This window comes from Diadema antillarum, unplaced genomic scaffold (assembly GCF_040938485.1).
Source record: "Diadema antillarum isolate AM-2024a unplaced genomic scaffold, OU_Dant_1.0 seq00001791_RagTag, whole genome shotgun sequence".
Classification (NCBI taxonomy): Eukaryota; Metazoa; Echinodermata; class Echinoidea; order Diadematoida; family Diadematidae; genus Diadema; species Diadema antillarum.
This window is the reverse complement of record NW_027272469.1, coordinates 304,342-329,283: the sequence shown is the minus strand read 5'-3', so window position 1 is coordinate 329,283 and position 24,942 is coordinate 304,342. Positions and strand designations below refer to the sequence as shown.

Below are 24,942 nucleotides of genomic sequence, written 5' to 3'. Positions count from 1 at the left end.
AAAAGTGTGATCACAAATGAGTCTGAGCCAGAACACATTTCTCTGGAGTTGATAAACACAAAGTTGTTTTGAAACATGATGATAGCTTGGACCTGCCCATGTCAACCACTGCCAACTACACATCTCTGCTCCTTGGGTCAAACTGCACAATGGAGCTGTGCAGTGATAAGGCCTCCCAATCTACTCATGACAGAGTTGATAAATGCAACAACTCGAGAAACGTGATCGAAAAGGAGTTTTGCAAACATGTTTTGATAGTGGGTATTGAAATGCTTTTCAGACATGGGAAAGTTGAGAAAGACAGCCCTGTAGATGGGTATAAAAGGCCATGCATGGCCTTGCAGTGGGCTTGGATTGAATTTAGCCTGGCTCAAGTGATCTCACCTTCTTTGAGTGCGTTGTCAAGGTTACGTGAGATGACAACTCTCCTTCCTCGTCTTCTTCGTCGCGCTTTCACTTCCTGTCAAGAGCATGGGTTAAGAATGTCATCACTGACTACAATGTAGAATGTCTCTCAAAGATCCATGAGGAATAGTCAAGAGATGTTTATCGCTTTGCCTGTCTCTTTCGAAATGCCTACAAGTCATAGCTGAGACATGGTTGTTACATCAAGCAATGAAACACTTCAAACAAGGATTTTATCAAGGTAGTTTGATCTCATTCCTTTAAAAAACAAACCTACATACTAACACACTCACAAAATCACACACAAGATGCCTCGTTACCATGTTCATACTTGCTGAAATTACATCGCACATCATTCTTAATCTTAGTTGTTTTACTATAGCCGTAGGTTGACAATCACAGGGTGAGAAGAGATTATATAGCACAGAGAAAGGGGCCAGAAAGTAATCTCTCTGAGGATGAAGCAGCATTCATTGTTTCAAATGGTAACTGACTCTAATTATGTCCAACATTTTCACAGCTGAGCTTCTAACTCAAGAATGCCAAACTGATAATCTACAAGCCTGAGAAGGGTAAGTAAAGAGAAAATAAAACAAAATGCAAATGGCCAGCATTTGCACAGCAAAGTTCTGCAGTACTCTAAATGTTGTACAGTTGTATCAGTATGTCATGTTTTGTATGACAATATGCCATCCTGACAACCAACCAACACACTGATGACCTGAGATATATGAAGATCACTGCAGACAAGTGACTCACCATGATTTTGGTTACCAGGGTATTGAACGCCGGTGGAGGCTGCTGCACGGTGGCTGGTTTGGTGATCTTCCCGGAGAAGAGGATCAGAGAGCACCCGAGGAAGAAACCCACGAATGCCACACCCAGGTATAACCATGGTGATGAGGTGCTGACAAGCTGGAACTGGACCAGAAGTGCCAGGAGGACCCCAAACCCTCCAATGGTATACACATTCAGGAACCTCCCGATGTAGATCATGGCTGTGTAGTTACATCCATTTACAATGTTGTACGCCACAAGTACGCTTCTGACCAGAAAACTGGTCAGATTTAACTGCACACGAGCAGCTGTGTAGACCTATCAATGAAGCAAAATGTGCATTTTAAATGTTCAGTATTTTGTACTGATCAGATAGTTTCACAACTCTTTTGACAATCTTAACATGCTTTAAAAGATTGCTAATTGACTGCATTTCAGTGATTGTGCAGCAGCTGTGAAACATGCTTAAAGGGGATGGCTAGTAACAGATCAGTGCGAATCAGTGGGAATGCTGGGGGATGATTGTTCCAATTCTTGTGGGATTCATTTAAGAGTACATTATATCTATTGTTGTGTGAAAATTGTTTGCTTCAGAACGGTCTCATATTCAAGTAATGTGCAGTTGAATGCCCCGTCACTGTACAGGCGAATGGCACAATATGGGTCGCTGTGCATCGGTTGATTAAAACTCAATTTTTGTAAAAAAAAAAAAAACAGACAGAATTTTTTCTTCTTTTCATCATGGATAGTGGACATGTGTGTGTAACAAAAAATCACCGTGCAAAGTTGCGACAATCTATATGTCAGATGTGAGATGAATAAAAAGTGAACTCTCTCCCCGGAGGCCTCATGAGGCTCTCGGCAGGCCTCGTGAGGCAGAGGAGTGCTTGTACGGGGGAGCAGGCCTTGTGAGTGGGTTTCCCGGACTGATATCCACTTTTACATGTATGATGTACAGTAGGCCTACTCAGTAGATCTATCCGTTTATACCATGATTACCAATGACTCTGAGCTCTTTTAAACATTACATTGTATGTATTGTTACAATGAATAATCTAGACAGTCAGTAGACCCTGGGCTGGAGTAGACATTTTCCTTTATTTTCGTACAGCTGGTAAATTTTCCAAACTGCCTGCTAAAAGTGCCAGCCGAGACCCCGAGTGATACTGTAAACCATCATATGTTGTAGTTCACAGTTGACCGACAAGTATGTGTAATTCCGCGAAAAACTTCTCATTTATAGTAATGACATTGGCTGGGTCAGTTTTTCGCTTCTTAGACACCATTGATACATACGCCATTGCAACGGTTTCCACCGTTCTGGCTGAAACGCAACTTCGACCCAGTTCCCCCCCCCCCCCTGCATAAAAATGGTTATTATTATTTTTTCCAGCTTGGTTTTCAAACCAATCTGGAAAAAAATATATACAGGATTAATCAGTAAACATTTTCTTGACTCACCTCTTCCACTGTTTCCTCCTGTTTTTTGGTTGTTTCCTCCACTTCTTTGCAGGGCTCCCCAATTCATCGCCGCCTTTGTTTGAAAAATGACTGCACGAACATCTATGGCAAGCCAAATGCTCCTTACAATCACTATATCGGTACACTTACGTTTACTGACTAAAGTACTGGTAAGTTGTTCGAGCACTAAATTTAACTTCGTAATATTGTGAATGAGCATTTGGTAGCCGGTATGCCATAGACGTTCGTGCGGTCATTTTTCAAACAAAGGCGGCAATGAATTGGGGAGCGCTGCAAAGAAGTGGAGGAAACAACCAGAAAACAGGAGGAAACAGTGGAAGAGGCGAGTCAAATTGTCTACTGATCAATCCTGTATAACTTTTTTTTTTTTCCAGACTGGTTTGAAAACCAAGCTGGAAAAAATAATAATAAATTTAACCATTTTTATGCGGGGGGAACTGGGTCGAAGTTGTGTTTCAGCCAGAATGGTGGAAACCGTCACAATGGCGTATGTCAGTTCGGGAAACCCACTCACAAGGGGGGCCCCTCCTTATAAGTAACCCGTCCCCCTTATAAGTAACCCCGTCCCCCTTATAAGTAACCCCCGGGGCACCCCTTATAAGGAGTCTCCACGCTTTTTTGCAATGCAACGCGAAAATGAAAGGACTGCGGCAATTCGCTTGATTATGTCCATAAAGCTTCACAAGTTTCCTAGTTACTCACGAAATTTGAGCAAAATCGGTTCGAGGCATATCTAAAATCATGGATTTAAATGCAATGTCAAACGACCCATGCGAATGCTGAAATGCGAGCGATTACTGGCGTGAGTGTCGCCAGGCGCGGTGGCGCGGCAATGCTTGAGTGCAGACGTGGCGACTGAGTACGGAGACTTTCGTTCATTCAGGTGGCCGTTCATTCAGGTGGCTAGCCACCTGAATTTTGCTCAAATTTCGTAACTAGGAAACTTGTGAAGCTTTATGGACATAATCAAGCGAATTGCCGCAGTCCTTTTATTTTCGCATTGCATTGCAAAAAAGCGTGGAGACTCCTTATAGGGGGTGCCCTGGGGGTTACTTATAAGGGGGACGGGGTTGCTTATAAGGGGGACGGGTTACTTATAAGGAGGGGCCCCCCTTGTGAGTGGGTTTCCCGAACTGATGTATCAATGGTGTCTGTCTAAGAAGCGAAAAACTGACCCAGCAAATTTCATTATAAATGAGAATTTTTTTTTGCGGAATTAAGACATACTTGTCAGTTAAAGTTCACAGCAGACTCAGTGACTACAAAAAAAGGCTAAGTGCTATTCTCAAACAACAGGCTTTGCAAAGCCTGTTTTGCCCTGTCCCTGAAGCAAAAAGTTCAAACAAAGTCACCGACAAAAGTTAGATTTCAGTTCATCATGTCTGCAATCACTTAGATCTATTCGTTAGAACCTCTTGGCAATTTTTTTTTTTAATGTATATCCAGAAGCCCAAAATAATTTAGACCCCTAAAACCTAGGATAGCCCCAGAGGACATAGTCTGGACAATCACATCTATTAAAATTTAAATTGTGACGTAGCTCGTGTGTTGTGTAGGAGCCGAATAGATCCACAAAACGTGGTTTGTTTGTAACGTTAGTTGTAGCGTTAAAGATGCAGAAGGTGAATAATTCACGGATCACCTTATTAATAATTAAAATGAAAATGAATGTTAAGCAACTTTACCCCCACTTGCAAGGTATGTTATGTTATATGTATGCAACCAATTGTTAGACCTAGTTAGGCGTTAGACAAAGTCAACTGGGGTATTCTACATACACCACGGTGCTCATACACCGTGACACAGCTGTGCACAGCCCTGGCCCTGTCGTGCTTCGCACGGCGGTCTGCTGGTCGGGCTGTACTGCAGTAGGCCCTGCAGCTTGCAGTGTACCCACATACCGAAGAAGACAGCCAAGGATTTCGGGCTCACCCATAATTTTCGGGGAAACATGTCACATTACCACCTCAGCTGGCAGAAACAGCGTAATGAATATCTAGCACCTACCTACGGAATTCTGGAAGTACAGGTTTCTTCTAGCTGGCTGTAGTCTGTAGAGTCCTTGCGAAAGAAGTTCCTTTTTGTTTGCCGACTTCACCGTCACTTCGCTTAGGGGATCGATGCGTAGGATTTTTAGTGTACAAACTAAACCGGCGCGGATATCGGATGACGAAGACGCTCCACCTGCTGACCCAGTGGTCCTAGTGCAGTGCGCGCGGACCACGATACAAACTATATAGCATAGCAGCACTCACTGCGCTTGCACACAGAGCCTCTACCGGTAACCGCTCTGCCATAACAGCAGGTGTCAATCAATCAACTTTTCGTTTACTGGATGTTTGGCATACTATGTACTACTAGTAGTAGATCAATCACCGTATGAGGGCAATTACCCCGGAGGATTGCCCCAGGCTAAATACTGGTTAGTGATAAGGTTAGAGTTTAGGGAGGTGGAAGACAGAGATTAGGGTTAGGGACTGACTGAGTCAGGTTTAGGTCCTTTTAGGCTGGGTTAGAGTTTTGGTTTAATAGGGTTTAGGATTAGGTTCAGAATTAGGGTAAGGGTCAAGGGAATTCAGGGTCTGGGGAAATTGTCCAGTGGGTGATTGCCCCAAACCCATAAATCATGCATGAGCGAGCACTACTCCGGAAAATGGTGGTAGGGTCCATGTTAGTACAGTCCTGTATTCGCACCGGAGAGATCAACACACTCAGAAAAAAAAAAAAAAAAACCCAAAACCAAGAGCACATGCAAGAACAAAAACAAAAACACACACACAAAAAATAGACCAAAAAACAAAACACATTTACATGATGCTTATATATCTTATACAATATGAGATTTTAATATATGTCAATAGATGGTACATAATGAAATCACTCCAAGTAAAGGACATTTAATCGTCTTCTAACATGGTAGGTACATGCAAATACAAAGTGAAACTTAACACTTTCAGTCAGCGAAAACACATTCCTTCATTCCAATGTGCAAAAAAAAAAAATGCAAAATTGAACAAAAATGCAAAAAAGCCAGGCAAAGTAAAATTCAACCTTAAATACTTACGAAGAAAAGTAAAACAGAGCATGATAAAAGTTTTGATGGTTCATTTCACTTGAAATGAAAATTGTTATTAAGAAGAATATTATTCCTTATAGCCAGCATCTTTCTTTCTTTTATGCAGGTTTTTCTTTCTGTTTCTCTTTAAAGTCAATATCTTGTTGGGCCACTATAGCATCGGTCAGTGCAGCATCATTCTTCTCTTTTTTTCTTTTGCGGGGAAAGAGAGGGAGAGAGGGGAGAGAGAGAGAGTGTGTGTGTGAAGGCTCAATCACGAAGTTAGTCAGCTATGTCTCTGACTCATTCAAAGAGGAGGCTAAATTGTTCTATACCGTTATTTTCTTTCCATTGTTATGTGAAAGTGCGTTAACACTTCAATGGCAGATTTTTTTTTCTTTTCAGCCTTGACAGAGAAAACGGATGTTGTCATTCATGCATAAAATTGAGTTATATGTTACCCTAACAGGCTATTTAAAGGAGTATAGATTTTTATATGATTTGATATGCATCATTCATTGGTTTTTGTTACAGACATCTGAGAAATCTGATTTGATGAAAAATGTAAATGTTTTTATGCTGAGTGTAGCCTATACATCATCTCTATATGTGGTTCGTACCCGTCAGAACATGATGAAATGTCCTCAATGCAAGTACTCCCACAAGATACAGTTGGATTTTTATTTTTGATATTTGATATTAGATGATAGTACATGCAAGAAAGATATTATTCAGAGGGGTGAAGGTTCAGGTGTGAGTTTCTTCAATTTGTCTCCCTCTACAAGTGAATTTGTATAGATCGCAACTGCTGATCTGTAAATTACAAATTGTTAATTTACATATCAGCAGATGTGATCTTAAGATATTAATTTGTAGAGGGAGAAAAATTGAAGAAACTCACACCTGAATAGTAGTTCTACGGTCCTACCTGTAGTAAAATGATGATTAGATCTAGGGTTCAATGTGCACTTGACTGACGCGCACCGCATGGGGTAGGTGCCTATACTCTTTGTGCAAAATCTTACACGCCGATGAAACTTACAACCGACAGCCAACAATATATTCATTTACCCCATTCTTCTCAACAAACTAAAAGATAGAAGCATTTTATTACTGCTACTTTTTTTTGATAATCGACAGAACTGAAAAAAATGGTTGTATATTGTATTGACTCTCCGAGGCTAGATCACAATAAAATATGAAAGTAATTTTCGTCAGCATCATGCGACATGTGTAAGAACAAATGCATGAAAAGTACAGTTTTATGTACAAGTGGGTTAATGAGAAGAAATTTGTTTGTGTGTGTGGCAATGACAATGATATCATTGTACACACTTTGACCGTCAATGTTATTATCATTATTTTATATCATTATTGTTATTATTATAATTATTATGATTATTATTATTATTATTATTATTATTATTATTATTATCATTATTATTATTATTATTATTATTTATTCGGCATTTGCTAAACAATACAAGTGATAACAGAGAAACGAATGAAACAAAGCAAAACACAAGAAAACAAAGTGTCAGGCTTTCCCTGTTGAGCTTCCATAAGGAGCCGGGTTGGAAAAAAGCAATCAAAATCACTATGACCCTTGGGCCTCTCCAACCAACTTAAGGAAGCACATTATCATTTTCAATGATATTCTCATCGTCATCTGTAGGGCCTTCCACTATCATCGTCGTGATCATTTTTTTTTTTACTACAGCAAGCACAAGAATTCACAATGTTGTTGAAAAGGGATGGAAATCACATATAAAAAAATGTAAAGATTTCTGATTTGAGATTAATCATCTTCATCACCATCATCGCATCTTGGTATCATGTGATCAAGGGATTCATAGGGACCTACGGGTAATACATGTACTATAGTATGTCGTGATCGGAACGATTTTTCTTGCAGACTTGCGACAGAGATCCGCAGACGCGACGGTAATCGTCGTTGGTATGCGTCGCACGTCGCACGCAGATCACGTCGGCTGCTGGAAGAGCAATAGCTCCCTCTATCTATGATGAGGAGATGCGCAAACCGTGTATTGAGTATACGTACCAGACACTGTACTGAACTCTACACACGAACAATACGGTAAAAGATAACCATCGTATTCATATTCCAAGAAGAAGTGCACTGCTTACAAGAATGAGACGACAATGAATCTAAAGGGGCTTTTCCAGGACTTCAATCCAAGGTATGAATCTCCACATTTCAACGATGAGTCTTTGCCATTGTGCGTAACGATAGGTGATGAATGCTTCTGCTGGAATATTCTGAGCATGTAATTGCTGATCCGATGAAAGTGTTGTTTAGGACTGATTCCCTGCAATGACACTGGGCTGTATACACAATACGGCCTGCGCCTACGGACGGTACGGGCCACATCGTCCTCAGCAGGCATGCAGCCACTTCACACATATAAGGGCTAGCCTAAGGCTTTTAAATAGTACATACAGTAGGCCCCCTAGCTTGCATAGCAGTGTGTTTTCTACAAATTCTAGTGTAGATTCTGCTTATGTATTGGATGGGTGCAGCTGATCAAGCCGGACCTGCTGAGTGCTGTGTGCTGTGGACCTGAGATGAGGTGACGTGACATTGCGACAGCTAACGTCGTAACAATGAATTACTGATTTCATACAGAGCTGTGTGTGTGTGTGTAAATTAGATCTAACTTGTTATTGGTTTCCAAATCCAATGATTCCTCATCGTTTAAGCTTGCCTCAGCACTGTTCAGTTGGGCAAGCAAACACCTGTGGACCTTGGTTAGTGAATGATACAATGTATAGAATAGGGATCTACATTAGTACATAACTAATGTCGGTGCTAGACACCTACGATGTATAGTCAGGTATCCTATTACCGAACGCGTACTTTGTCAATGGAGCGCGTACAACAACTCGAATACGCATTCATTGCACTACGCGCTGTTATCTCACAGGGGAAGCCAGTGCCGAAAATTGCTAAACTGCAGCAAAAAACAAAACAAAACGTAATTTACCTCAAATTTACGTAATAATTGCTAAAATTTCGATGTTCGTTGTCCTGCGTTAATAAACATTGACCGAAAATGCAATGTACAATTTTCCCCATACAGAGGGCGCACATTCGGTAATACAATACGATTTGCGTCGGTAAAAAGAGACAATTTTTGTGGAAGGGTTATTTGAAATACGGATTTTTTCTAGAAGTTGGCTTATTTTTCAAGTATTTTCGTTACAGCTAAAGTCATCAGCATTTCAATTATCTATAAGGATATTTTTGGCTGAATTATTGCATAATGTTGCCCGTTTGGAGCAATAAAACAAAAATCGTTCGGTAATAGGATACACCTCCATACTACATGTATATAATATAGACAGAGAGATCCGTCTTTCTGGAGGAGTCTTATTTTTTTGATGTTATGCTCTCTTCCATAGACGGAAGGTTGTCCAATACCTCGCTGTATGCTGTATTGAAGCTCTTAACCACTGTCTCTATTGAGAATTGGGTGAGGTACCTCACCCTTCTCGATTGCGTCTAATTCCAGTCCGGGAAACCCGCTCATGAGGCCTGCTACCCCGTACGAGTACTCCTCCTCCTCACGAGGCCTCCGGAGAGCCTCATGACGCCCCCAGGGAGAGAGACTCATGAAGCTCCCTGTTCACTTTTTATTCATCTCACATCTGACATATAAATTGTCGCAACTATGCATGGTGATTTTTTGTTACACACACATGTCCATTATTCATGATGAAAAGAAGAAAAAATTCTGTCTGTTTTTTTTTTTACAACAATCGAGTTTTAATCAACCGATGCACAGCGACCCATCGAAACACGGGCGCCAGCGGGTTCACTCAATGCAAGACTGCGGCACCTAGTGGCCTGATCTGACTAAATATTTTTGGTGCTTTTTTCTGCGGCTCTCACCTCTCCGCGCACGAATCAGCCTTGTGAAGCTGAAGTCTGACATCTTTTTACAAAAATTTATAACGAGAAAAATAAAATCAGTACTAACCTGATCTTAAGTGCATATATTCCAAATTACTATTCCACACTGATAGAGTAGGTGGGTACTCCAGTTTGTTAGCAAACTAGTCACTTTGTAGGTATGACAGGTTCACTTTCTTCGTCAATTCCGCCGTCCGCTAACCTTTGGGCGCTTTTTCTGGAATCATCCCGCGACTCGACGTCACATCACATCACGCATCCAGCACATACAGACAGCGTGCAAGCTCGCTCTGAAAATCTCACAGCTTGCGCGCTGTCTGTATGTACGTGCTGGATGCGTGATGTGATGTGATGTCACATCGCAGGATTCCAGAAAAAGCGCCCAAAGGTTTGCGGATGGCAGAATTGATGAAGAAAGTGAACCCGTCATACCTACAAAGTGATTAGTTTGCAACAAACTGGAGTACCCACCTACTCTATCAGTGTGGAATAGTAATTTGGAATATATGCACAAGATCGATCAGGTTAGTACTGATTTTATTTTTCTCATTACAAATTTTTGTAAAAAGATGTCAGACTTCAGCTTCACGAGGCTGATTTGTGCGCGGAGAGGTGAGAGCCGCAGCAAAAAGCACCGAAAATATTTAGTTGGATCAGGCCGCTAGGTTTGGCAGCCTTGCATTGAGCGAACCCGCTGGCGCCCATGTTTCGATGGGTCGCTGTGCATCGGTTGATTAAAACTTGATTGTTGTAAAAAAAAAAAAAAAATTTTTTTCTTCTTTTTATCATGGATAGTGGACATGTGTGTGTAACAAAAAATCACCATGCAAAGTTGCGACAATTTATATGTCAGATGTGAGATGAATAAAAAGTGAACAGGGAGCTTCATGAGTCTCTCTCCCCGGGGGCGTCATGAGGCTCTCCGGAGGCCTCGTGAGGTGGAGGACTGCTCGTATGGGGTAGCAGGTCTCATGAGCGGGTTTCCCGGACTGATTCACACCCCTACTCCCTAGATTGGCAAATTTAAAGTTCCTATTAATATAGCAAAATCAACATTTCAAGAATGCATTGCACTCACCAAGTGATTGAAATACCCAAGATTTATATGAAGTTTTCACGGAAAAAGACAACTACCCGATCGTATCAGCTCTTCAACATACAAATGGCGTTAGCCAATCACATGTGACGTACGTGTTTTAAATGGTGACTTACAGCTAGCGAAAGGCAACGTTGCGATATGCATACAAATTTCTGTGATCTAACCTAGTTTAGTAGTTTAGTAGTTACTGTGAGTATTTCGATTGCACAATGTGAGAAAGTTACTGGTATCCCAATGTGTCATGTCATGTCAAACTTGTTTGAATGTAAAAAAGATGTATGATTTGAAAGTGGGTTTATGGTAACGTTTGGTCTGTGCATCAATACAGGAGCCAGTAGGATAGCGTATACGTGTAGAAGGGGATTCCGTGAAACCAGACGCAGCGCGCAGTCTCCGCAGAACATACCCCATTGACCAGATACAGACCGGCCTTTCGGTCAAGGCACCTACTCACTTTCTTTGGCAATTTGTCCAGACCTAGTAGTATGAATGGCCATTTACAGTGTAGTGTAACTAGACTTCAAGTTCTATACACAGCCCTCAGAGACTCCAACCCCAAGCACCTTCTGATCTGGAGATTCTCCCGCCCGAAACCCCTAGCAAACGGGAGACTCCAAGTTGATGTGTGCGAAGCGCGAAGTTCCTATATAGGATTCTAGATGTTCTATGGTGCTATCTAAGGCTTATTTTTTCAACATACGATAGAAATAAGTAAGAAATCCTTTCCACCGGGAGACACAGAGCCAGGGCGGGAGAAATCAAATCTCAAACGGGAGAACGGGAGATTGTGCAAAAATGGGCTTTCGGCGGGAGATCTCCCGTCGAAAACGGGAGAGTTGGAGTCTCTGAGCCCTGTCGCTGTACAGTGAATGAATGAATGAATGAATTTATTATCCAATGCAATAACAATCATTGTACATGTTTATAGTCGTATCAGTTACATAAAAAAGCGAGGATAATAGGAACCTGAAAATAGCATGAATGCTAGTCAAGTCTGGCCCCTTACAGTTTATGCAGTTATAAAGTATAATTATTTCTTAGTTTATTTCCGTTCAGTAATGTGTTACAATTAACGATTATCAATAACTCTAGTACTAAAGAAAGGAAAAAATATCTGATTAAGTGAACAGTTTGTGACTTAATGAATCTACTGATAATAATCTCTAATCCATGTATATCAAAAACATAAACAATGTCTATATATAGCGAAAAAATAGTACTTACATTTAAAAAGGTAAAATATATGCTAACAAAATGTCAGGAGTACATTAACTTTCTAACAAAAGTTCTACAACAGCTTTTCGAAAACTTGACCTTGATGGTTTCTTCCTAATTTTGATTGGTAGGTCATTCCAAAAAATTGTACCTAGGTAAGATAAACACTCTTTTCCCAAGCTCGTCTTTACCTTTGGTACATATAAAGATTCTCATCTTCTTTTTTCCTTGTACTATATCCATGTTGAATTAATGAACAATATTCTGACAGCGAATGTGGCAAATTCTCATTAATCAAGTCATACAGTGTCTGGTTGAGCTTGGTTTAGTGTAGGTTAATAAACACCAAGACTTGCTTGACAATTGCTTATCATGAGAATTGCCATATCATGACATTGGCATATAGAGCTCTATGCACACTCACCTGGATTACTGGATCTTTTATTCTTCTTGAATGTACAAATGTAGGCTGTTATTAATGACCTAGACAAGTGTCTATTTGTATATCTTTGAGCAAGTAAACCATTCAAGATGTACTATATATGCAAGGTGCTGCATATTAAAGTGCTTGCCTGCATTGGTCGAGGCAAGTGACAATCAAAGTTGCATGATTGCTTTTGAACAATGAGAAAAAATAATTGCCTGAATTGGGCAAGCAAAAAGGTTGTGAATCCACCATGGGTAAGATGCGTTTTGCGTGTTTGTAATTCCCCGGAATTGAGACATTAACTACTGGATCATATGGTAAGCAAAAAGATTCAGATGTTTTTATTTTGATGCTAGTTTCTGGTTGTGCGAAACTTTCATCACTGCAAAAATTTCCACTTTCGCAGTAAGTGTGTGAATCAGTGCATTCTGTTCATTCAGATGATTGTGTTTTGTCATAACTCAAGCCCTTGCCTTACAAGTTATTTTCTATTTAATTTTCTTATATTTTTGGACTTTCTTTTGAGGCAAGTGAAATTCATGTCAGGGCAAGTGTTATGCAGCAGTGGGTAAAAAATATGTAGCACCCTGCAGCTGCATATGTTGTAATTATCATATTTTTATTTTGCATTTTATTTTATTATATGCCTCCGCCACGAAGTGGTGCCGGAGGCATTATGTTTTCGGGTTGTCCGTCCGTCCGTACGTCGATACGTCCGTCCGCATTCGTTTACGCAATAACTTGAGTAATATCCACTGGAATTTTACCAAACTTGGTCCAAGTATAAAGTATGATAGGGCAATTACTTGATTAGATTTTGGGTGAAATTGGCTGAGGGCCAAGGTCAAAGGTCAAGATCAAATCATGAAATTGTATCCGTTTACGCGATAACTCAAGGCTGGATCAAGCAAATTTCACCAAACTTTGTCCAAGGATGATGTATGATGGGACAATTACTTGATTAGTTTTTGAGTGAAATCAGACAGAGGTCAAAGGTCAAAGATCAAGGTTAAATCCTAAAATTTATCTGTTTACGTGATAACTGGGTACTGGATGAGGCAACTTTCACCAAACTTGGTCCAAGGATGAAGTATGATGGGACAATTAGTTGAGTAGTTTTTAAGTGAAATTGGTAGAGGGCAAAGGTCAAAAGGTCAAGGTCAAATGCAAAAAATGTTGCTATTTCCCCCATATCTATGCAATGCCCAAAGGTATTTTCTTGAAACTTAGTGTAGACATGTACTACTGCGTAAAGATTCTCCAGAGAGAGTTTCATGTCATAAGGTCAAAGGTTAAAGGTCAGGTGAAAATGTTACAATTTCACTTTTCTCGCATATGGTTCAATGTATCTTCATGGAAATTGGTACACGCATGCACTGACTGGTAGGGATTATCTAGGGAATTTAGGGGTCATGGGTCAATAGTCAGGGGTCAAAGGTCAAGGTCAACTCCTCAAAATGTCACTATTTATTTTATACTGTAATTACACTTGTCTTCATACCTTGAAAATTACTCAGTGCATAAATTTTATATAAAGGTCGGTCAGAAGTCAAACAAAAATCCTCAATTCCCCAAATACATGTACCTGCACTCTTAGAAAATTATAGCAGACCTACTGTAGTTCAAGGAAAGTGAACATTCAAGACATTTCTGACAAACCTGTCATTTCAATATTTTGCCAGCTATGTGAAACTGTCATCACAAATTGTGAAGACATTGTACTATACACTTATTGGGAGAATCATGCATTATGGCGGAGGCATACCAGTCGCCATAGCGACGTTTCTAGTTTATTTTTGGTGTAGTTTGTTGCATGTACATGTTCTCAATATTTAGTGAGGACTTTCCACAATGAAAGAACCAAAACAAATTGTAGAGGAATATCTTTTCATGTGGTTTTTGCTTTGCTAGTCGCAATTTTATGCTCATTCTCAACTTTGCCTTTGCAATTCATGCCTGCAGCAAATTTTTGGTGTATGTCTGCCTCTTCATATTCTCGCTGGTCTTCGCCCTGCGGCTGGATGAGACGATAAGATGCAGCTTCTGGCTGGTGTTCCTGCCGCTGTGGTTCTGGAAGTGCATGGTGATCTGTGGGGCCGTTGTGGCGGGTGTGGTCTGGTGGAGACACCCAGAGTACAGGTTGGTGGAGAGGTTGAGAAGGATGAAGCGCTTGAAGCAATCCGTGTCATTTCTGCTAAACCATACCTTCAGATGAAGCCTCTTAGATCTCATCACTCCATATTTAGTTTAGGATGGAAGTGAACACAGAATAGGTCTTTGTTTACAATCAATTTATTATTTTCCATTATTATAAAGCATACCTATTGGTACTTCTTTTAATACAGTGAACTAATTTCTATCGAGTTGGGGTTTGTTTTGTTTTGTTTGTTTTGTTTTGTTTTTGTTTTGTTTTGTTTTTTGTTTTGTTTTTTGCTGGAAACGTTGCACAACCCGAAACAAGAACAAGATAATCATTTTCTTTTATGACAAATTGGTTACACACTACAAAGGTATTCAAGTTCATCTCCCATTCACCATGGCCTTCAGCAACTTTGTGTGTGTGTTTGTGTGTAAGTAATTTATATGGGAGTATTGAACAAGACTTACAATACATGTTGGTAGCTGTTTTTGTCATTCGCCACAATGCTGGAGAGAGAAAGGACTTGTAAGCAAAAGATAAACACATATCATGGTATGGGCCTGTTTACCAAAGTAGTCAACCTTTCATATGTGCCCTTATAAATGACAACACAGAGTGTCGGTTCCAATGATCAGAAAGCTTTATTGAGCTCTCCTCACATACCGATGAAACCAACTGATGTCAGCAAACCAAATTTCAAGGGTTGAAATGTGAGAAGTTAACACGAGTGAATTGAACAGCTTTTACTGGGTTGATAGGAGAAATTGTCTGCAAATTTGATTTATAAAAAAATGGTCAGTGACCGGTCAGTCAGAATACCAGATAATAAATGTTGCTACCTGATTTCTTTGTCCTGTGATAAATCAGGGTGGAAGGAGAAGGGTACATCGACATGAAAGCCATCATCATCTGCCTGGCCCTCAACTCCCTCCTCCTCATCTTCGAGATCTTGGTCTGCGACCAGCTGGAGAGCTCCAATGCCTCAGAGCCGTGGCGACACCCATGGCTCATCGTCTTCATGCCGCTCTTCCTGACCTCGCCAGTATCGATAGCAGCCTGTGTGTGGGGCTTCAAGCATGACAGGGGATTGGAGGTGTGTATCAGTGTGTAATTTGAGATGTCCGTGATATGGTAAGGTCTTATTTACCCAGGATGACCTCTTTAGTGTTAGAACTGTTCTTCCAGAGGATCCTATGATACTGTAGTTATTACTCCAGCATTGCTAGGCACACATTTTCATAATTGGGTCAGGAGGGGTAAGTTGTAGGCAAAATCATCACATTGAAGGGTGTTTGCATTGGACAAGGTTTCAAATTATGATCTCCTTAATGTGAGTTGATAGTTTTATCCACTCTACTGCACAACTTCCAATAAATACAAGAATCTTGTCATTCATTTGCTTATTTATTTTCAAAAGGAGTAGTTTGTTTGTTTTTTTGTGATAAGATATGATTCTTTTGTTGCTGTAAAGCATAGAGTGTCTTCATCTTTCTTTTTTTTTTCTATTTGCTTTTGTTTTTCTTTTGTTCTATTGCACAGGTGAAAAAAATGTAAAGTAAAAGGTGAAAAGAATTATTGCATGCTGTGCCAAGTAGTTTGATGAGGTTTGTGCAAAAATGATAATAATGATAAAAAAAGAAGAAATATATATATATATATATATATATATATATATATATATGTATATATATATATATATATATATACATATATTGTATATCCTTTGGGTATATATCTGTTGGAAATATATAGTTTGTTGAGGATTGATGGAAAGTGCTCGATGCTGTAAAGCAGAGCATATTAGGTGTACTTGTGCTTTGGCGTCTTGTCCACTACCGGTGGTTTCATGCTGTGGCAATCTTCAGGCAGACTGACTTTCAAAGTGATGTGCTTCTGTGTTTACGTGGCTTGGTGGATCGGCTTGATGCATGGATGGTTTGCCTGTTCCGGTGTCTACATTTTGATATAAGTTCGGACCTTTTGTTGAGTTCGTTTTTGTTTCGGATGATAATGGCCTTCTCATCGAGGCAGAGATTGCACAGGCAGAGATTGCACAGACCACTCTTTCTTGTTAAGTTTGACTTTTTTTTGGATGTCCCACATTAGCGTGAAATGTGCATGTTTTTCTTTTAGGCTCCAGATGTACTTTGAGAGCTGGGTCTCATTTTTATATTTTTCATGCTCGATCAATTTAACATGGCTCCTGTAGGCCCCATCTGTCTTTGAATGTACCCCCGCCACGTGGAAAAATGTGCTCAGGCTACTTTTATGCAGACTATCGATTTGATATCTAAAGATTCATTCATCTGTTCATGCATTCTTGTTTGTGTTTGTGGGGGTGGCTTAGCAGAAGTTGTGTATTTGAAGTCTGTTGGTAATACCTTTTATATTTATTGCTCATTTTGCAAACTTGTAATCATGTGTAAATATGGACATCACAATAATTAGATATCAATAGTTATTATCAAGAAACAAATTGACTGTGGGCGTGATGCATTGTGATGTCAGTATACAGTTATGAGAAAAAAACTTTAATTTCCTTTTTATCTATTTTATTTGACTTACTTTTTTTGTGTGATTTCATCTCAATTTGATAGGCTTGAAAGGAACCATTAATTATCAGCATTGTGAATATTCGTAACTTACGGCTTGTGCTGGCACCTTGAATCTGCAGATAAAGTCATGGTGAATTAAACTCTTTATTTTCTTCTATCTGTCTCTTTTTCTACTTTACAGCTGGAAGCCATGTGTTCAATAAACATTTTGCAGTTTATATTCATAGCTCTGAAACTAGATGAAATCATAAGCTGGAGGTGGGGGGTAAGTACCTTTTGTCCTGTTGTGCTATACATCAATGCACCATCACACAATCACAATAGCAGTCCAGAATGATGATTTATACTGTATTCCATATGCTAAAACAATTAGAAGAAATATAATTTCCAATTTCGGTGATGATCTTACCACATGGAAGATGATATCTACCATTTCTGCAAATTGACAAAAATTGCTTCTCTACCAAATTTTGATGTTTACATTTGTATTGACTTATAGACCAAATTTGAAATTGCAATAACTGACATAATGTGTTTCACAAAAGATGACTGTTTGCTAGCATCGTATATTTCTTTTTTTTTGTGTGTGATAAGGTTAGTTCAAATCCTATGTATTATTATTTTTCTTTGTACTTGGTATTTCTTTTTTTAATAATGTTAGTTCAAATCCTATGTATTATTATTTTTCTTGGTACTTGGTACTCGCGAAATAGGTTTTCAGCAAACATATCCTGTGGCTCTTGTGTTGCACTACTGCAATAAATGAAGCTCTATGATATGTTTACTAGATACAGCTGTAAACCATTTTGTATTTTCCATTTGTCCCCCCTTTGCTGAACTTTTCTACAGCCATTAATGGTAGCACCCATATAGTTATGACTATGTCAAGTGCTGTTGCCGTGATTTCCATTCCAAAACTAAAAAAAAAAATCATCGCAGATAAGAAATACATATGTATTTTTTTATGGACATCGTACCCAAAGATTTTCTTAGTGGATCTTTAGCAATGTATGTTTTTTTTTCCTCTCTCTCTCTGCTATGTGTACACACTGGATATGAAACAATGACATTTTTATAATTATATGCTCCTTAAATTTTTGTTTCATCACAGGTAGTATTTATACCCCTCTGGATCCTGACTTGCCTTATGTGTCTGATAGTCCTGTATTATGTAATATGGTCCCTCCTTGTCCTACGAGCCACGGAACTTATGGCAGAGCAGCGACGAGCCAATCTCATGACCGCTCTGACAGCTGTGTTTCTAGTAACGCCACTCCTTACGTTTGAAGTAAGTTTAAGCTGTCATGATTATCATAGTCATTTATATTTGTGTGGTTACTTTGAGAATATACTGTACCGCAAATTACAGTAAACCTCGCATGAGTCGAAGCTCTCGGGACTGACAAAAATGCGTCGACTTAAGTGAAATTCGACTCTGGCGAGAGTCGATTTTTTTTCGACTCACAGTTATGTACATGTATTATAGTACATTTGCATGCGTGTGTGTGTGTGTGCGTGTGTGTGTTTGCATTCAAATTTGTCTGTTCTTGAAGATAATGTTCTTATTTTGTTCTAAATTGAACATGGAATTTGTATCAATACTAGTAGTTAAAAGTAGTTCTGAGAATGTCTGCGCTAATGTGGCAATGTGCATGTGCTATGTCTATGGTGCAATATAGGTAGCCATCTCTGTCAACCTACCCTGAGACAAACACTCTCCCAGGCCCATCCCACCTCCATTGAACAAAACTGTACAGCCAGTCGGGCACGCACAAACAAGCTCCGCCCACTTGGCCTGTCACTAAAATATTAAAGCAGCGATTGGTTGACCAAGGAGTTCTGGCTTGACATGGATAAAGTATGGATGTGCTGTGTGTATGGATAAAGTATATGGATCGATGTGCTCTGTGTATACATGTATACATGTGTATGTATTCGACATGCGTGCAGAGCGGTACGGTGAGTGTGCATGCTTACCTGCAGCGGGCCAGGGACGGGGTTCTTCGACATGCCGATTTTTTTGTTCTCTAAGTGTAATGAGAATGCCAGACAAATCTTCTTCGGCTCAAGTGATGTAAACTACGTGTATTATGTACAAAAGGGACTGAATGTTTTACTTCGACACAGCCGAAATTCGACTCTCGTACTTCGGCTTATCCAAATATTTCTTAGAGAAAACACATAGGGAAAAATCGGGACTTCTTATTTTGCTTCGAGTTAAGTGATTTTCGACTCACTCGACGTCGACTTATCCGAGGTTTACTGTACATTACAAAAATAACATTTTTATGCTTACTTGCAGTGGACTCCCGTTATAACGAAGTCCTCGGGACCGGCAGTTTTCTTTCGCTATATCGAAATTTCCTTATAACCGAACAAATAAACATTTAAGATACATAAACTGGATAACTTTACGGCCCGAATTTTTACTGTGTTATAACCGGTGTTTGTTGTCGAGCCCACCGGAGGTGCGGGGAGACTAAGGGATCGCCTACGGCGTCTGTCCGTCCGTCGTCCATCCGCCGTCCGTTCGTCGTCCGTCCGTAACGCTACAAAAATTTGAATAACTCTCTACTGAGGACTTTAATTTCAATCAAACTTGGAGGGAAGAGTGGTTATTCAAAGTTACACATTTTACCAAACATGAAGGTCACCTCAAGGTCAGAGGTCACAGGCAGGGGTCAATGAACTTTAGGGCCCAATGTTAAGTTTTTATGGCGCGTTTCGATTATGGCTCATAACTTTTGATGTATCTGTCCGTTTGTGACAAACTTTGATGGTAGATGTCCCTTGGGGAGTTGAAGGTCACCACAAGGTCAAAGGTCACCGACAGGGGTCAACGAACTTTTAGGGCCCAATGTTAAGTTTTTACGGCGCGTTTCGATTATGGCTCATAACTTTTGATGTATCTGTCCGTTTGTGACCAAACTTGGATTTTAGATATCCCTTGGGGAGTTGAAGGTCACCACAGGGTCAAAGGTCATAGGCGGTGTCAATGAACTCCCGGGATTTTGAAAAACATTAATTTCTTCTACGCGAATGGGCGAGACACATTTTGGCACTTACCTTGTTATAAAGGGAGTGCACTGTACTTATGAAGGAGTAGTAAACTATTGTCAAATTTTCTGAAAGTGTTAGGTTTCTGTAGTTTGATTCAAATGTGCCAATGGATGAGGAATGTCTAGTATGCATTGTTATGGGATAATAGTCAAGGGCTTATGAGCAGCAAATGCAAAGACCTTTTGCCTTCAGTGGCAGTGTGAGTTCATACTACCAGTACTCTTACATTGGTTTTGATTTCCCAATTATCAGGCATAAAATGTCCACTTGACATACATTCCATGGTGTTATTTTCTGTGCCTATACTTGTGTAATCTTAGGGCCATGCTGCTTTCTCACCCATTTCTTGTGACAGATTCTCCTGGTAAAGAAGCTAGACGAAGTGAATCACTACCCATTCTCCGTTGTGTTCTGTCCTCTGTATATATCCCTCATGGTTCTTTTACCAACTGCCTTTGGACAGAGAGGCGGAAATCAGTGTAAGTGTACTGCAGGGATGTGGTATTTCTTCTGGTGGATAGGACAAACATGTTCATTTGCTTGTTTCTATGTCATTAGGCACAATTCAGTAATTTGTTTGGTTGGTTCTGTTGAATGAGTTGTGATGACTGTCGGAAGGAGAAACACCCCACCCCATCCCCCCATCCCACTCACACACAGACATGACCACTTTTCTCTCTAGCCAAGGCCTGCACACCAACCTTCCTCCACTTTCTTGTTTCACCTGTTTGTAGGACATTGAATTAATGTGACAGTACCAAAGACATTTTTATGTGATGGTATTATTTTCTCTTGGGGAAGATTGAATTAGAGACAGCAGAAAAAACAGAAATAACAATTGGATTAGAATGAGATGGTTAGTCCAACATCACAGCTATTTTAAGCCTTAATGATATTATCATTTGTGAGCAATCATCAAAAAATGGAAAGTTATGTCTTATCAATTCATGATTAAAGATAATATAAAGTTTTGGTACCTCAAAAGTTTCCCTAAATTTCCTTGTCTTAGTTTGTGTTTCAGGTTAAAGTACCTTTCATATAACTAACACTGTGAGACTTACTCGCCCCAAAGTGCTCTCATGTCTTAGTAATCATGCAATAATGGTTTCGTACCAGAGCCGCCGCCGTACGGCGGCGAGGTAGTACACGTATTGTACGAAACCATTATTACATGATAATTGCGACCAGCAGCGTGCAGCCCCATACGCATAGCGTAATGGGGCTTCGCATTGTAGCATTCCGGATCATGACAGATTTAGTATCGCGGGTAAATATCAACTTAAAATCCAAAAATTTCTCATCAATTTGAAGACTTACCAATTAAGTTGTATTGAAAACAGGCTTCGGGCAACGTTTGGTTCTGCCAATAGTCCCTTTCTGTTTGAATTGATGACTGAATGTGACTCGGTCGAGAGGACCTTGGGAGAGCTACATACACTGAATACTACGGCCAGCGCATGCGCACACAAACATCTTATCCGTTCATGGATTTGAAATTTGTGCGCATGTGATGTGTGCACAGTTAATTGCATGATTACTAAGACATGGGAGCACTTTGGGGCGAGTAAGTCTCACAGTGTTAGTTATATGAAAGGTACTTTAACCTGAAACACAAACTAAGATGAGGAAATTCAGGGAAACTTTTGAGGTACCAAAACTTTATATTATCTTTAAAAACATACTCACTGGAATGACTAAATATCATTTCGTCGGGTGAGAATGAGAGGGGCGTTAAGTTGCCACTAAAGCCACAGTGTTTGAGACAGCTTAACACCCTTCTCATTCTCACCCAGCGAGTTTGTGTAGAACAAATGCTGTTACCTGTCTCATTTCTTTCCATGCAGGGTGGTTTGGCATCCGGAAAGATTTCTGCTCCTTCCTACTGGGGACCTGTCCCTTCCTCCAGGAGTACGGCAACATCTCCATCACGGTCCAACGGCCAGACGAGGCTCCAGAGGAGGAGGAGATGGAAAGAGATGTCTTCATACATTCCAAGCAAGCTATACTGGATGACAAGCTTGTTATGCCGATTATATCAATAGACACGCCGGATTGATGGCGAGCTCCATTGTAACGATCATCTCGTCTGTGTGTATATTTTGATGCCATGATAACACAAAGTCTTTTTTTTTTAAAGTGTGACTTGTGTTCATCATCATGTAAGTTATACAGAGCCACGACTTCTCCCCTCCCAACCCCTTATCGATAAAGACTTCATGATAATTATTGTTACAGTTGAACTGTAGATGACAATAGTGCCCATTGACCCTCGATGCATCAAGCGTGCAGGCCGATGTGATTATTGATCTGGATCGGAGATGTGATATTCAGCAGTCTACCAGGGAATGTATGGGAGTTTTGAGCAAGACCAGCACGACGAAGCAAGATAGAAAGGAAAGTGATATGAAGATTGGGATGATTGACGATTCCCACCAAGTGCTTTTGCACAGAAGGAAGCGTCCTTTTCTGCAATGCATTAAAATGCTGCTTCGGAGAGATGAACTTTCAGCAAGCTGACACAGGTTCAGTCCTCTTCCCTAGACTGCAGGAAGTACAACAGTACCAATATTCAGCGTCTGCATGTGTCAGAGTTCTTTTCTTAGAGAGCAATCGGGACTGTCATGAAGCTTCAACGTCACGGATGCTTGAAGTAGGCAGTATTTCAAGCCCTAAGGATTTTTTTTTTGCAAAAAGCAGTATGACTTTCTATTGATCAGCCCAGGATCATGCAGGTATAGGTTTCATTCAGCAACATCATGTTAATGAATGAATGCATAAAATGGCATTTTATATATTGACATACCGATATATACATAAAGCGAGATTGCATCTCTACACATTCATTCATTGATGACAAAATGAAGATGACTAGAGGGATAAAAGTACAGTGAGCTACCCACAAAGGATAGACAGGGTCAAAGTGTTGTGCCATTTTGGAGCACCAGACACCTTTACTAAGACAGGAAACTGTGTTCCCTCATGATGATAATATCATGCGTAAAATACTGCGAGATATGAATGAACTATCACATTCAAATTGCACTTTCAAACACAAAAACAAAAAAATTATAAGTCAACAAGGCAAATCACATTACATCACTTTTGCGGGGGACATTTGGATATTTCCTAGAGTTTTGCTACGACTATTAATGATAGAAGACTGTGTTCCATGAACACATATAATATTTGTATGGGGTGAAAGTGCCAGCTGACTTTTACATGAATATAGATAAAACCATTGTTTACAAGACTGTATGAGGAATATATGGTACCAATTAGCTTTACCTGTATCGTGTGATGAGTACTTATCCAGTAGGTGTATGGTATTTCAGATTTTTGTTTGATTTCAAGAGATTGTCTCCTCAAGTACCAAAGAAAATCAGTGGAAATGAAAGGAATTGTTTTGTCATTTTTTTTTTTTTAAATCAGACATTAGGATAATTGCATGCCATTTGTGACACACAGAATTTTCTGGCCATTGCAATTTCAAATGGGACCTTGTGAAAATCTGGAGCTTGGAGTAGGAAAATAAAGGAGAATTCAAATATCGGTGATCGTCATGGAATTTTCATCCAAGTTTAAACTTTCTTTACTTAAAAGAGTGAAATCACGCAAACGGAAAGGGTATAGTTTCATAAAATCTGCACAAAAGAACTACCCAGCAAAGTTGTGGGATTTTAGAATCTTTAGATATTTCTCAAAGCAGTGGCAATGGTCATAATATGTGCACTTTATGCCAGCTAGATGAAGGAATGCATCATAACTTGTCACCACTCCCATTCACTTCCACCTATGTACTGTAAAACCCGCAACATTTGTGACATGAAACTTCACAAAATGGAGCCTGCTGCCTCTTTTGTGGCATGGAATATCGTGAATTGATGACAATGAAAAAATTACGAGTCTCGTAGACAAAAACTTTCATGTGTGTTTTACTTTTGTGAATCTTAGATCTTCACAAAATTCTCAAAAGTTTCATGCACACAAAATTCTTGGTTCTACAGTACTTGCCAAAATTCTGTTTTGTTTTTTGAGGGGGAATGATAGTTTTTGAAGATATCATTGGTGTCAAATCATCCTAGAGTTGCAATGACTGCTCAATGATGGCTTTTAGAGGACAGTTTAAGTTCGAGATCTAAAATTTGATTTCATATGTTCTATCTATGTCATGCTGCATCAGAGGGATTAGGAAGTCCATTGTGAGCATATGAACCCTGGGCAGTGCACCCTTTTTAAGAGGGTATGCCAAGAAGTACTGTGTAGCATTTGTGCATTCCTCCACAGCTGTTGTAGTGTTAAATGGGCAGATCCTTACCATAGGGAAACTGAAATGATTCATATTTGAACCAGCCATGCAAAGAAAACCAAAGTTCACATAGGCATTGGTTCAAAGATTGCCTACTGTATATGCCATATATTTAGTGAGTCTAATTTTTTGCAAATCAGGACTTCCCAATAATTTCGCAAGTGGTTAAATTTGCGATTGTTGAGTACAGTAATGAATGGAGAAATGTATACACACACGTCACATTCATGTCAAGATCGGAGTTAATACTTTTGCATGTTGTTAAATTTGAGAATATCACCTGACTCGCGAAAATAAAAACCTTTGCGAAATATATGGCTAATACAGTATGTGTCGTGCCAATGTTTTTTGTCATAGTTAGTGCAGTCAAGCCCAAAGTCACCACTAAAAAAATGTTTTCGTAAATGAAAAGTACACTGATGATGTGTGAATATGATATCATGCTACACGTATCTGTGATACAGAGCCTGTAGAATTCTCATTTGAT

General features: G+C 39.7%; 2 protein-coding genes across 2 annotated transcripts in view; one reads left to right on the top strand and one right to left on the bottom strand.

Annotated features, from left to right (window-relative positions):
* The window catches only part of LOC139712316 (sorting nexin-25-like), a 41,961-nt gene extending 37,215 nt beyond the window's left edge, over positions 1–4,746 (bottom strand). The window contains exons 1-3 of the mRNA XM_071624154.1: positions 4,672–4,746; positions 1,165–1,500; positions 385–460 (exon numbers count right to left, since the gene is read on the bottom strand). Of these exons, the coding sequence (XP_071480255.1) occupies positions 385–460; positions 1,165–1,401 (313 nt within the window). The 5' untranslated portion in view covers positions 1,402–1,500; positions 4,672–4,746. The remainder of the gene's footprint in view (positions 1–384; positions 461–1,164; positions 1,501–4,671) is intronic.
* A 3,071-nt stretch (positions 4,747–7,817) lies between these two features.
* On the top strand, positions 7,818–24,942 carry LOC139712315 (transmembrane protein 185A-like). Its single transcript, XM_071624153.1, has 7 exons — positions 7,818–7,920; positions 14,357–14,533; positions 15,402–15,627; positions 17,271–17,354; positions 18,201–18,377; positions 20,505–20,628; positions 21,994–24,942. Exons 1-7 carry the CDS (start codon positions 7,883–7,885, stop codon positions 22,203–22,205), a joined length of 1,038 nt encoding a protein of 345 aa, XP_071480254.1. The 5' UTR covers positions 7,818–7,882; the 3' UTR covers positions 22,206–24,942.

Excerpts from the sequence above, each read along its gene's own strand:
- LOC139712315 (XM_071624153.1), top strand. The coding sequence starts at position 7,883 with ATGAATCTAAAGGGGCTTTTCCAGGACTTCAATCCAAG. Across the intron at positions 14,534-15,401 it reads TGGAGACACCCAGAGTACAG|GGTGGAAGGAGAAGGGTACA; the intron begins GTTGGTGGAGAG and ends GTGATAAATCAG. Across the intron at positions 17,355-18,200 it reads TCATAAGCTGGAGGTGGGGG|GTAGTATTTATACCCCTCTG; the intron begins GTAAGTACCTTT and ends GTTTCATCACAG.